The sequence below is a fragment of the Meriones unguiculatus genome, chromosome 14 (genome assembly GCF_030254825.1).
Source record: "Meriones unguiculatus strain TT.TT164.6M chromosome 14, Bangor_MerUng_6.1, whole genome shotgun sequence".
Classification (NCBI taxonomy): domain Eukaryota; kingdom Metazoa; phylum Chordata; class Mammalia; order Rodentia; family Muridae; genus Meriones; species Meriones unguiculatus.
In genome coordinates, this window is record NC_083361.1 from 72196247 (window position 1) to 72208977 (window position 12731).

The following is a 12731-nucleotide window of genomic DNA, read 5'->3' on the forward strand; positions in this document are numbered from 1 at the left end:
GCACAAGACAGGCTATTCATGAATTAATGAGTGCACAATCATTGAAAAAAGAAAGAAGAGAAGAAAGGATGGAAGTAAAGAAGGAAGGGAGAAAAGAAAGAAGGTAAGTGAGTAAGTTAGTTGGTTCACTCCTTGCTTGTATCCACTTCTACCATTGGGCAGTCTGTTTCAAAGTTATTCCCTATACTGACCCAAAATGCTGACCCAATTACCTGAATGCAGGAGAACCCTGCGGATCCTTAACCACAGAAGGCAATGCATGGCACGTGGTCCAAATGAACTTCCTTTTGAAATGTCCACAGATTAACCTCTCCCACATCCTCTTCCTGGTTGGAGAATCGAGGCCATTTCTCCCAGTGAGGTGCTGAGGTCATTGGCAAAAAGCCATCTGTTTCTACTCACCAGGATCAAGGTTTTCCAGAGTTCGACCACCAGGAAACACAGAGAGGATGTTGGCTCACTCCTTGTCTCTTGGGTGGCATCTCTGCTGCCCCTGCTTGCTCTCTGAACCTGGTGCTTGGGTATATCCAATTACAGCAAGAGGGCTTGCTGGGCCTTTCCATACCCTTCCCCACTGAGCGTGACTACTCAGATCGATCAGAGATCTGAGGTGGTTATTTCTGTAGCCCCTCCCCTACAAGGCACTCCTGAGTCTCAACCACACCCCCTCCTCATAGTGATCACCTTATAAACCACTGCTTGGCATCCTTCCTTCCTCTGAAGAGTTACTTAGAAAATGGTAGGAGGAGAAGGGCTAAAACCTGGAGCAGTAACAAGATAGGCCAGTGTTGTGTTGACTTGCTGTCTCTACCATTCCGGAACGCAGCAATGGCCTTATGGAGGAAGTAGGGGTGTGCCCAATAACCTCTGTCCAGCTTCTAGTTACAGTGTTGATGGCTCTGAGTGCAGTGCGGGTCCAAGTGCCTTGGATGAAGAGACTGGTCTCAAAGCCTAGCTCTGAGTCTCCTTAGCCCTCAGCATGGGTCAGGGCAGGACAGAGCAAAGGTGTCTAAACAGTGCTAAGAAAGGCAAGCCAGGAACACTCACAGACTTTGGCAGAAAGCCATTCTGGATATTACATGCTGCGCAGCCAGAGGCCTGAAGCCCAGAGCTGCATATGAATGTGTGACATAGCTTGAGAGCCCCACACGAAACAAAGGAGAACTGGGGATAAATAAAAAAGACTCAGGGTCAATTTACATTATTTGGTACAGTTATGCTTCATAAAGCTACCGTGGACACTGAATGAGGAAACACTGACCCACTGCTCCCAAGGGAAGTTCAGGGTTGGGTTTCTATAAGCCTTGATTCATGGATTCATGTTTTTTGTCAAGCAGTCAGTACAGAGCCTGGTTTTATGAGTAGCTCTATTGAAAAGCACACTGACACTGCCAGTTGGTGACCATTGCACTCAGAGCCATCAACACTGTACCCAGAGGCTGGATACAGGTTATCGGACACACCCCTACTTCCTCCACAAGGCCATTGCTGCCTTCTGGAATGGGAGTGACAGCACTGTAGCACAGCACTGGCCTATCTTCTTACTGCTCCAGATTTTAGCCCTTCTTCCTCCTACCATTTCCTACCTAGTAGATTAGATCCTATTTGGTAACCTTAGACGAGAGAATAAATTCAGAGCTCGTAGGAGCTTTAGGGATCCCCTGCCCTGGGATAAGAAGAACAAAGATCAAAGAAGAAAAGAACTTCCCAAGATCACCAAGACAAGACCAGAGTGAAAAAAAGGAGAGTCTCCTAGTTCCCTTTCTACAGCTCTATTTTCAGCATTGCTGTTGCCAGCGGAGAGCATCCTCATTGTCTCCCAACAACATTAGAAAGCTTATTCACAGAAAGACCAAAGCACTGCAATGATCCACACTTCTGTGGCATTCCATGCATCTTCTTACTACCCTTGGTCACACTTGAGCAGCTATGGAAAGATTTAACTCAACAAGGAACCCCACTATCTCTTCTTGATACCACACCTCTGTGCAAATATCACTGCCTAGGTCCCTGGACCAACAGGGCAGGCTGAACACGCTGCTCTGGCTCCCTCTTTGTCCCTTCTCTCACTGTGCACACACACAGAGCATTCCCTGCCTACGTTCAGTACAGATGGGGCTGCAGGTCCAATGAATGGGACATCTACTCCCTAGGAGAGGGGTTCAGGGGAGGGAGTCTTCCTTAAGGGAAGGGCTTGGCTGTTCTCCTTAAGACACCTCTATTCTAGCAGGCCTTGCCTAGATTCCTGATCCTGGACCTGTCACCTTAACTCCCTTACTTATTTCTACCTTAGACCACAGAGGTTCAGGGACAAAAGGATTTGAGACCCTTGTCCAATAATCAAAGGCATCAAGTAACTCTTAAGACTTTCTAATGAAAAAAAATTGTATTAAATGTGCACTTTGGATACTCAATAATCAAACTGCAGCCTGTTCTGGGCACCAGTGAACCCCATGCCTGTCAGCATGCAGCCATGCTGCAAGGAGCCATTCTAAGCTATCTCCCCCAGCTCAAAAAGTCTTGTATCTTGGAAGAGTCTATTTCACTACGTGACTCCAAAAAGAATCCCATGGCCTCTTATATTCCCTAAGGATCAGGACCCACTGTATCAGCTGTGGGTACCGTGACTATTGCTCACAATCCCTCCAAAGTCGTTTCTGCTCAGCCAGATGCATGAAGACTTCACACAGAAATTGTCCAGGAGCCGCCTGTGAGCCAGTTAACAACACTCTTGGACTGAATCCGCACTGCCTTTGGCCACCACTTCCCCTGCCATACGCCCCTGCTGTGTCTCCTGATGAATCTTGAAGAAGCCACATACTGTGGCCAAATACAGAAAGTCTAGGGAGAACAACAACAACAAACCAAACCAAACCAATAACAACAAAAAACACCCCAGCTGTTTCCAGAGGGGATGACTTCAGCTTTACAACCAACACTTCCTGGCTGACTTCTTTTCACACAGTTCCTAAATATTGAACTTTACATTCTGTGTTCCTTACAACAGTCAGCCCAAAGAGGGAGCTACAGTGTCTGGATCTGTGCTTGGGTTCTTCTTTCACATACAAATCCCATCCCCACGCTAAATCTCTATCTGTGGATCACTCGCACTAAGAAAACGAGTACCAACCTTCAGAAACAGCTTAACCTCTGCCAGTCTAGACACCATAGGACTGGATGTGATTCTAGGTATTACGGGTAGAATTGTGACCCTCTCTCAAAAATTCATAGGCTGAAGACTTAACTCCCAGAACCTAAGAATATGACTGCTTTTGGAGCAGGGCCTTTAAAGAGGCAATTAAGGCAAAACTGGGTCATATGACTGGTATCCTTCCAAAGAGTAGGGGAGGTATGAGGAATGCAGGCAGAAACAAAGATCTTGGGGGACTGAAAGGGAAGCATCTGGAAACTGACGAGAGGTCTCAAGAGAAACAGGTATGCTGACACCATGATCTTGAATGAAATGAACCGAACGCTTGACTGCAACTTGGCAGGTTGGCATCCTAATCCCCAGGGTGATGGGAGCATTAGGTCATGGGGATGGAACCCTTGTGGCTGTGATAGTTCTTTCTACCCTTTGAGGACACAGCTCGAAAGCATCATCTATGAGCCAGAAGGTGCACCCTCACCAGACATATTTACTTACAGCTTGATTTTAGACTTCCTAATCTCTAAAACTATGAGAATGTATATAAACAGAGATTTAGCATGAGGACACACACACACACACACACACACACACACACACACACCTTTTATTTTTAATTTGTGTGCATGAGTATGTGAATGTGAGTGCAGTTGCCTGCTGAGGCCAGAAAAGGGCTTTGGAGCCCCTGGAGTTGGAGTTACAGGCAGTTGTGAGCTGCCCAGTGTAAATGCTGAGAATTGAACTCAGGTCCTTTGGAAGAGAAGCAAGAGCTCTTTGCTACTGAGCTATCTTTTCATGCCCTTAAAGCTACATGGTTCACAGTAGTTTGTTGTAGACGAAGCGAACTGAGAGACTAAATTTCCAGCCTCCAAAGTAAGAGAAGATCAATTCCTGAGTTGGAGTTACCTAGTCTATGGCACATGTCACAGAGGCCTGAGTTGACAACAGCGAACAGTGACTCACTTATTCACTAGGTTTCTGCTGAGTGGCTACTGCATGCAAACTATCAGAATTTAGCACTGTACTAGACACAAATGAAGAACCCCAGCAGCATATAATCAGGGAGGAACATAGCGCATATGTATGTTATATAGAAGGATGCAAGTATTTTGATAGAACGCATCTGTGACTTTTGTTAAGAAAATATAAGTTTGTTCTTTTTTGAGGGATACGGGAGGGAACAACTGGAGAAAATGTGAGTTTTGTGTTTGCTTACCCATGAAAAACAGTAGATGAGCAGAGAAAGCTGCACCTGGCTGAATCAAGCCACACAGAGAGCCGTATCATTCACATGCCCCAACCATCTACCAGCAGTTGAGTGAGTTCCCCATGAGTTATCTACAATTGGTGTAGAAACTCTGATTTCACATAGCTGTCCTGGTAGCACTTTATGAGAACCCACAGGAGACAACATCTCCTAAGACTGGTTTCCTCAGCCAAAGTTGCTATTTTCCAGGTCAAGAATCAGGCTTAATATTATTTATGAATTTCCACTTGTCACTTAAAGCCATGCTGTCATTTTCATTAAGTTCCTACTTTTACTTTTGTCTGTTTTGTTTTACTTCCAACCCACTTTCCCCAGTGAATTCTATAGATCTTATTTCATGTATTGTATAGCGAGGTGATTTTGAAGAAGGTGTCTATTATGTTATGGCAGACTTACTTAAATATTTCAATATGGAACTGTATCTCAGGTGGCTAAGGCCTAGGTTGTTAAGTGATGGGTACCATGGAGATACAAAGAGAACATTTGGGTCTCACTAATGTAGCAAAGACACCTCCTACTGACCACATACTCTAATTACGGTAAAAATTAGAAAAAAGTGACATATTAAATGAATATTTTAAGATACTATTAATGAAGCCATTACACAAACTAAATAAAATATATCATCCCATCTTTAGGATATTTTATGAATTCTAGCTTGCCAATGTGTCAATGTGTTTACTGAAGAAAACACTTTTTTTTTTTTGAGACAGGGTTTCTCTGTGTAGCCTTGGCTGTTTTAAAACTCACTCTGTATACCAGGCTGGCCTGCCTCTGCCTCCCAAGTGCTGGTGTTAAAGGTGTGCACCACCACCGGCGGGAGAACAACTTTTTTTTCAAGACACGGTTTCTTTATGTAGTCTTGGCTGTCCCGGACTCGCTTTGTAGACGATGCTGGCCCCAAACTCACAGAGATCCACCTGCCTCTGTCTCACCAAGTGCTGGGATTACAGACATGCACCACCACTCCCTGCTAGGGAGAACAATTTTTAAGGTCAAATGGCCATCCCCGCAAAAGTTACACCGACCTGTCATGGAGTTTTCCGAAGTGCACAGCTGCTCTCTCAATTTCTCCACGTCATCAGGGTGCACCTGTTCATAGAGCGTGCTCCCAAACCACTCGGACTGTGGCTGGTTCAGAACAGGAGTGACAGAATCAGACACATAGATCACTCTCCCCGTCTCAGCTGCCACCACAAACAGAAATCCATCAGCGGCTTCAAGGATGAGATGCTTCAGTTCCTGGGGAGAAAAGGCCATGGTCAGCAAGTGTACTAACAGACCCAGATCAGTTATCGTCTCTTAATTAGCAACTTCAACTTCCTTTATGTAACTCTTCATTTTGGTGTACAAATGATTAGTTGATGAACATCATTTTACCTGTTTAGCTTATTTTTAGAAAAAGGCACAAAACTTGCACCATCCCTAAGACACACTGTCTTTTCTTGGAGAGAGTGAGTGGGGAGATGTCTAGTGAGGGGAGGTGAGAGAGCAGGGAATGATGATCAGGAGTGCAGAGTTGCCAGTTATCTGAGCTACCTCCCTCAGGTACTGAAACTGATGTCATCATGCTGCAGAGAGGCCCAGCACATGGCACATGACTCATGGCACAAAGGGTCCTAGATGGTAGGAAGGGACGGGGTGAGAGGGAGACAAGAGAGAAGCAGACCAGAGTCTTCCTACTGTGTGGGGATACTGCATTCTTGTTCCTGCATGTCCCAGCTCAATTCTCACACCGTGTAGAAGGGTGTCCCCTTAACTTATATGTGTCTTTTGGGCTTCCAGAACTCTGAAAGCCATCATCATCATCTCTGCAGACAAGAACAGCACAGGACACAGCAGAGAACAATGAACTAGCCACTTCACCAAGGAGAGGCTGGTGTGCTGGCCGGGGGAGCACATAGGCTTACCAGAGATATGACAGTCATTAAAGGCAGAAAGGAAGTGCTTGCAACTAATAGATGAGCAAGTTGCCCTGCTGTCAGGGGCCACAAAAGAGCCAATTTTTATAAAATGAGTTATCCATGCCTAAAGGCAGCTCAGTGGTGACTATCTATACACTTTCTCATCAAGCTAAATAAAATACCCGGACTCCTGGCCTGTAGGAGGTGTGGAGCTGACTCTCCCACAAACACTAGAGTCTGTGCCCACCACTCCAACCTTCTCACACACTGCCCAGGTCCCTTGGGGTCAGCAGTTAGCAACCGTTTTCCCCATCCCAGACTCAAGTGTTCAAACATAATCCCACATGGAATGGTTACCATACAACAGTCAGGGCCAGCTGAGAGGAAGCAAAGGATGGAATCCAGGACTTCTGGTCAGAGTGCCCTCCTGATGCCCAAGAGGGTCCAAAGACCCAAGTCTACAGAAGATCTTAATCTTCTTGGAGCACAACCTAGGAAATTTGTGGCTGGGGAGCCACTCAAACGCACCCAGCCTGGGAAATCAGATGGCAAAAGCATTTTTCAACCAAAAGTTTACTCTGTCAATTTTCCATGTGCACCTCTGCTTCCTGTGTCTCTTAGATTCTTCCGTGGTTCTAAGAATGTCAGCATTTTTATTCACAGTGTCAGGAAAAAATCTTCCCAACAGGAAGATCCTTTAAAAAAAATCGGGGTAAGATGTCTGGGGAAGGAGAGAATTCTATGTCACTGGAGGAGGTTGGGTGGCTTTGTTTATGCATGCATGCATGTTTCTACACAGTTTGCAAGGATGCAAAGGCCTAGTGGGACAGAGCCACCATTACCCATCTCTTCCCACCCTTCCTCCCAAGGTTCATCGTCTGAGAGCTTGTTACTCATAACTGGCCTTTCCTCCTTTCTCTGGTAAGACACTATGGGTTTGGGAGTGAAAAAGATCCCATCCATGCCCTTCCATGTAACTGTACAACCCTGGTGTGGTATTTAATGGCTTTGGCTTCTAATATTTTATAAAGATTCCTTTCAGTGAAGTTCTGGGAGGTTAAGTGAGCTTCTGGTGTGCAGGGCTAAGTAAGGGTTTGCCACATAGTAGGGCTCTTTAAGTGTACATGTGGCCAAGAGAGAAGCATGGATAGGGCACATAAGTGTGTAGCTGCCTTCTCGCTGCCATCTGTGGAGTCACTTAGAGTCCTTTGGCAAGAATTTAATAAATTCAGGGAAAACATTCTGTACTGACCCTGAGGTTAGTAGTACTTAATTCTGTCTAAGACAGGTCATGTCTCGCCATTCATCTTCATTACAGTAACACCCCACCACAATCTGCACAGGGATGCCTTCCCCACCACAATCACAGAACTGGGGGCTAGCACGCCTTTCATTTTCATAGAGACGGGAATGTGGGTGGAAGTCCGTACCTGGACCACCATGCTCCATTATCTCTAAGACCAAATATGGCCACTACCTTCTTCCTGAAACCCTCAGCATGAGGGACCAAGTGACCCTTGAGAGGAGTTAAAAGGGATCAGAGTGTGTACGGCACCTGCCCAGGAGGACAGAGGGCAATCTAGTTGGTTTATCTTCCTTGTTCTTCTAAAGCTGCTGCCACAACATAGACAGATACCCTGCACCAGCACAACTAGAAACCCCTCGTGCCTTTTCCTCTCCTCCCTCTGTACATACTGTGGCCCTCTTGAAAGGCCCCAGGCTGACCTCTTCTGTGCTCATTCTGTGGTTCCTTCACTGCCTCTGTCCTGAGCACGGCCCCTGCAACACAGTCACTTTCCAATTTCATTTTGGCCTCATGTTCTATCTTCTTAAATACTGTATTACTCAAGATTCCACACGCGGGGTACTTGGCACTTCCAAATTAACACCTCTGACAACCATGTAATTTCATCTCTTTCCACCGAGCCCATCGGCTCATTTATCTTAGGAAAGCCATGGAAGTCAGAAGTCAAAGCTTCATGTGTAGTTAGACAAGTCAACTAAAGCTTTAAGTGCCAGCTTATGCTCACTGTGACCACCACAGGAAGGACAAGGACTCGGAAGACAAGCTTCCTGGCTCGTATAAGCCCCTCTACCAGTGCCGCCTTGCTATTTCATGTAATTTTCTCTTCCGAGTTAGCATGGGTATAAATCCATGGCTTCAAGGAAGTCCAGCAGACCACTCTCCAGTTCCTTCTCTAAGCAAACAACCCGGGGGAATGCCTGCGAGGGATGCTCTCGAAGCTTCAACTTCCTCTTCTGTCAAACAGCGATGAAGAGCAGTGGCTTTTCAGTGAAAGAAAATGAATGGCACAAAAAGATGTGACTTGGACCAGGACCACGGATGCCTTCCAGTGCTGGCTGTGATGACCCTGTAGTCATCACCATCACAGCTGTTGTGACTCTCATGGCAAGACTACCCGCTTGCTACCTGTCACTGCCATCTTCCGGTGTCAGTATGCTCATCACATTTTTTAAAACTACTCCTTAATGAGGTTTATAGGATCTAAAAGAGTAGAATATAGACAGATCTGGCACTCTTGAAGAGACCTACAGAGTATACTAACCTGGGTCCATGGGGCCTCACAGAGACTGAACCACCAACCAAAGAGCATGTATGGGCTGGACCTAGGCCCCCCCCATATGTATGTGGCAGATGTGCAGCTTGTTCTTCACGTGGGTCCCCTAACAATTGTTGTGGGGACTGTCTCTGGCCCTGTTGCCTGCCTTTGGATCCTTTTCCCCTAGATGGGTTGACTTGTCTGGACTCAGTGGGAGAGGATGTGTTTGGTCCTGCTGCAACCTGATGTGCCCGTGGGCCATGATGTGTTGATACCCATGGGGGAGGCTCCCCTTCTCTGAGAAGGAGGGGGGTAAATGGGGTGGAGAGCGTGAGGATCAGATAGAGGAGAGGAGGCAGGGAACAAAGATTATAAGACCCGGTGGGGGTGGGTGGGGAATACTTCCTGCCGAGATATGGAAGCAAACTTCCTTGCCTTCACCCCTTCCCCAATCCCGAACGCTACGCTACCACATAGTTTATCTCAGGCTTGTGACCCCAAGGCTCTCTCCCACTTCCACCAGCCACAACCCCAGAAGAGTAACGCTGTGGCACCTGCTCGGTGAGGAAGGAAGGCTTGTATGCGCCGTCAGTAGATTTGTTCCCGGTGCCCCTCATGGACTTCATGTGTGAGACCGCCATGCGCAGGATGGTGAGCTTGTCTGGCTTCCGAGCCAGCGCACTGCAGGTGGGAACCATGTCGGAGAGCTCCGTAATATATTGAGTCATCTTGTTCCGCCTGCGCCGCTCAATCTCACTGTGGTTCTCTCTTCCCAGAAAGCAAGAGGTTAGGGGGAGGGAAAAAGAGAAGGATCAGACCAGGGAACACCAGACATTGGGATAAGATAACACACTGTTAATATCAGATGGCCAAATTCCTGGGCCTAACTTATAATGGCTCAGTGCTTTGGGCACTTGTGGTTGAAGCTGAGCCCTGATAGAGCAGTAAGCTCTTGTCTATGTGTGGGGAGCATGGACCTCCGTGATCTCCTTTTCCAAATATGTACTGGCCTTTCCTAAATTACACACATGCCTATCGACTTTTCCTGGACATGCAAAATTAAGACCAGGGACCATGGAAGACTAAAACATCCTAGCAGGTTTTCTGTGTATAAGCATGATCTTAAACATGAATCATGTTTGGACATATACTTAAACATGAATATGTGTGGACATAGACTTACTAATGTAGCTTCTGACTCCTTACACATGTGATTTATATACCTCATGGTATGAGGCACTGTAAGATAGCCTTTAACTTATGCTCCTTTAATGTTTTTGATGGTGATCATCCATTCAGTAAACACTGTACCTCAAAATACATAAAGCAGCCAATACTGATGAATACCCACACTACCATGCTACTTTTACCTTCAATACAACATTCAATATACCTCATGAGTCCTCAACACCCCACTCTAAAGTAGGAATGTGCTGGATGCTTAATCTGGCTGAAGGCAGCCCAAGCCAGGCTGAGATGTTGGCAGGGGCTTTATCCAATGCCTTTCTCCTTAACAATACCCTCAGCTGACAATGGACTGGCAGTATCTAATGCCTCACAAGCCTTACTACTCTTTGTGTCACTAAGGAGCCCACTGATGACACAGATTTACTTTATATAAAGTTGTGAGTGTGCCTTTGTTCTACACCCAGTGCATTCCCTGCAGCACAGTGACAGAACAGGTGTGATCCTGGCTTATCAACCAATAATCAATTAAAAAAAATACTGCAAGGAATTACCCAGCTCCATCTCTGGGATGTTTAAAATGAAAAAATAACAGAAGGGCTGGGAGAACATTTCTGCCTCAAATTATTTTTTACCTTTAGGCTCAAAAGAGAGTAAGAGCCAACCTCATTTGACACACTTAAGACAAAAGTGATTCCTGGGATGAAACAGTAAAAATACAATCTGTGTCTGCTGCTGCAGGACGGAGGGCTTTGTGGTTTCTCCAGGAAGGAAAGTGACACTAACAGCAAGAAAAGAAGATCTCCAGGCAAGGCTGCTCCACACACTGCATGTATTCATCATCTTTACACCCCTTCCTTCCATGACGACCAGCCGCAGAGGTGTGACGATATGAATGCCGTGTGTGCCGAGAGGCCCTCTGTGAAAACAGCAGCCATCCCTTGGGTGAACTAGTGTGAGCATGATTTCCATTCAAGGAGTCCTGAGCCAGCACCACCAGGGGTAGAGGGTGGCGGAGAAAACAAGGACACCCAACATGGTCTTCAAGCATCAGGCTCATTAAGTAGGAAGGCAAAACATCTACTGTGCACAGCAGAACCCAGGGGAGGCGTCTGATCACATGTTCTGAAACACCTTGGAAGGTAAAAGGTAGGAGAGAAAAAGACATAGAGGGGAGGGTCTAGAAGGGGTTGGGGTCAGCAGGCAAAGTTAGACCTATGTAGCAGGAGAAAAGGAAGGTGTGTTCTGGAAGGTTTGTCTGGAGGGTCAAAGGAAGGCCTAGGATTGGGAGGACGCATTGGGAGAGGAAGTGGCATCCCTGTAAGAAGGGCAGACCTTGAGAAGCTTGGAAAGCTGGGGAGCAGTCAGAGCTCAGTGAGAAATCTAATGTAAGCAAAGCCAATGGGCCCTGATGTAGTAGCCAACATTTTAGAGAGGTTCAGAGGAGGATGACCCATGTAGGAGACAGGAGGAAGACAGGTTAACACCAGCAAGCAGATTCCTGAGGCCAACCCCACCCCACAGATGACAGCCTGAAAGATAGAAACTGTCCAGGGAAGCACCAATGATCTTGTACATTGCAAACACTCTCCAGGGGTCTCGAAAGTCTCCTCCTTCAGGCAGAAGTGGGAAGAGCTTGCTGAGGAGGGGGAAAAGAGTCAAATAGAGAAGGAGAGATTAAGGTTGGGTACCTCTAAGCCAAAGAAAGTGACACAATACAGAATTTGGTCAGAGGACTTCAAGCTCTTGAACACAGGCAAAAATCTTGCCACAGAGAGACCAGGGTCCCTTTACTCTCCTTCCATAGCCACAGAGCTGGTCATGTGGTACAGACCACTTCTTCAACTGGACATTTGTCCAGGAGGCCCAAGGCAGGGCAAGATCCAGAGGTGCATACCCCCACCTCGCCACACTCCCTGGCACCACCCAGAGAAGGTGGTACTCTGAGAGTGTATGGGGTGATGAGGTTCAGGCACTTATGGGCAGAACATGATTTAGGCAGGACCTCCACACCTGCATGTTCCTGTGGGGATCACGTGAAACAGACTTTCCTTGCTGTGCAGAGCAACCTTCAAGGAGAATCTGCTCACTCCACTGACCTTTGGGATGTCCCATCTGCACCCCCCCACACTTCTCCCTTGGTCCCCTTCAGTATTCCAGTATATATTCTGTCACTCAGCGCCTCTCTGAATCATAAGAACACAATGTCTACTCTGACTTATCTCTAGTCCAGCACATGCTGAATGGCTTCTTCACCACAAACTTCTGTCCCTGCCAAAACTCTTGCAAAACCCTCTTGACTCTTCTCCCTTCCCCATGCCCATGCCCACTGCCTGCTGTGGCTTGTCACCACCTGCACCATATGGCTAAGCCTCCTCTCATCTCCCCTCCCCCCCATCTTAGACCTTATATTGTAGCCAGACTGACAGTTGTCCAAATGCAAGTCTGACCCATTATAGCTCTTCAGTGACCCCAAGCCTACAGAGGCAAGTCCAAATCTTTCAGCTAGAGTCTGTGTTGAGCAACAGTGCCATATTGCTATGGATTAATTTTCCTCTATAAACATGGAGAGAAGTCTTTGTGAGCTTCTTTGATGGATCCATAAATAAACTTAATTTGTGGACTGAGGTGAATGAAGAAAACAATTACAGGAAGACCTAAAAGCT

The 12731-nt window shown here is 46.6% G+C and overlaps 1 protein-coding gene across 10 annotated transcripts in view; it reads right to left on the reverse strand.

Moving 5' to 3' along the window:
• Arnt2 (aryl hydrocarbon receptor nuclear translocator 2) overlaps positions 1-12731 on the reverse strand; it is a 153391-nt gene that overhangs the window by 90289 nt on the left and 50371 nt on the right. For 8 of the 10 annotated variants that reach the window (XM_021647273.2, XM_060367479.1, XM_021647268.2 and 5 more), the window contains 2 exons: positions 9435-9648; positions 5444-5657 (listed from right to left, as the gene is read on the reverse strand). In XM_021647273.2, the coding sequence (XP_021502948.1) occupies positions 5444-5657; positions 9435-9648 (428 nt within the window). The remainder of the gene's footprint in view (positions 1-5443; positions 5658-9434; positions 9649-12731) is intronic. The other 2 variants (XM_060367480.1, XM_060367478.1) reach the window with 1 other exon arrangement.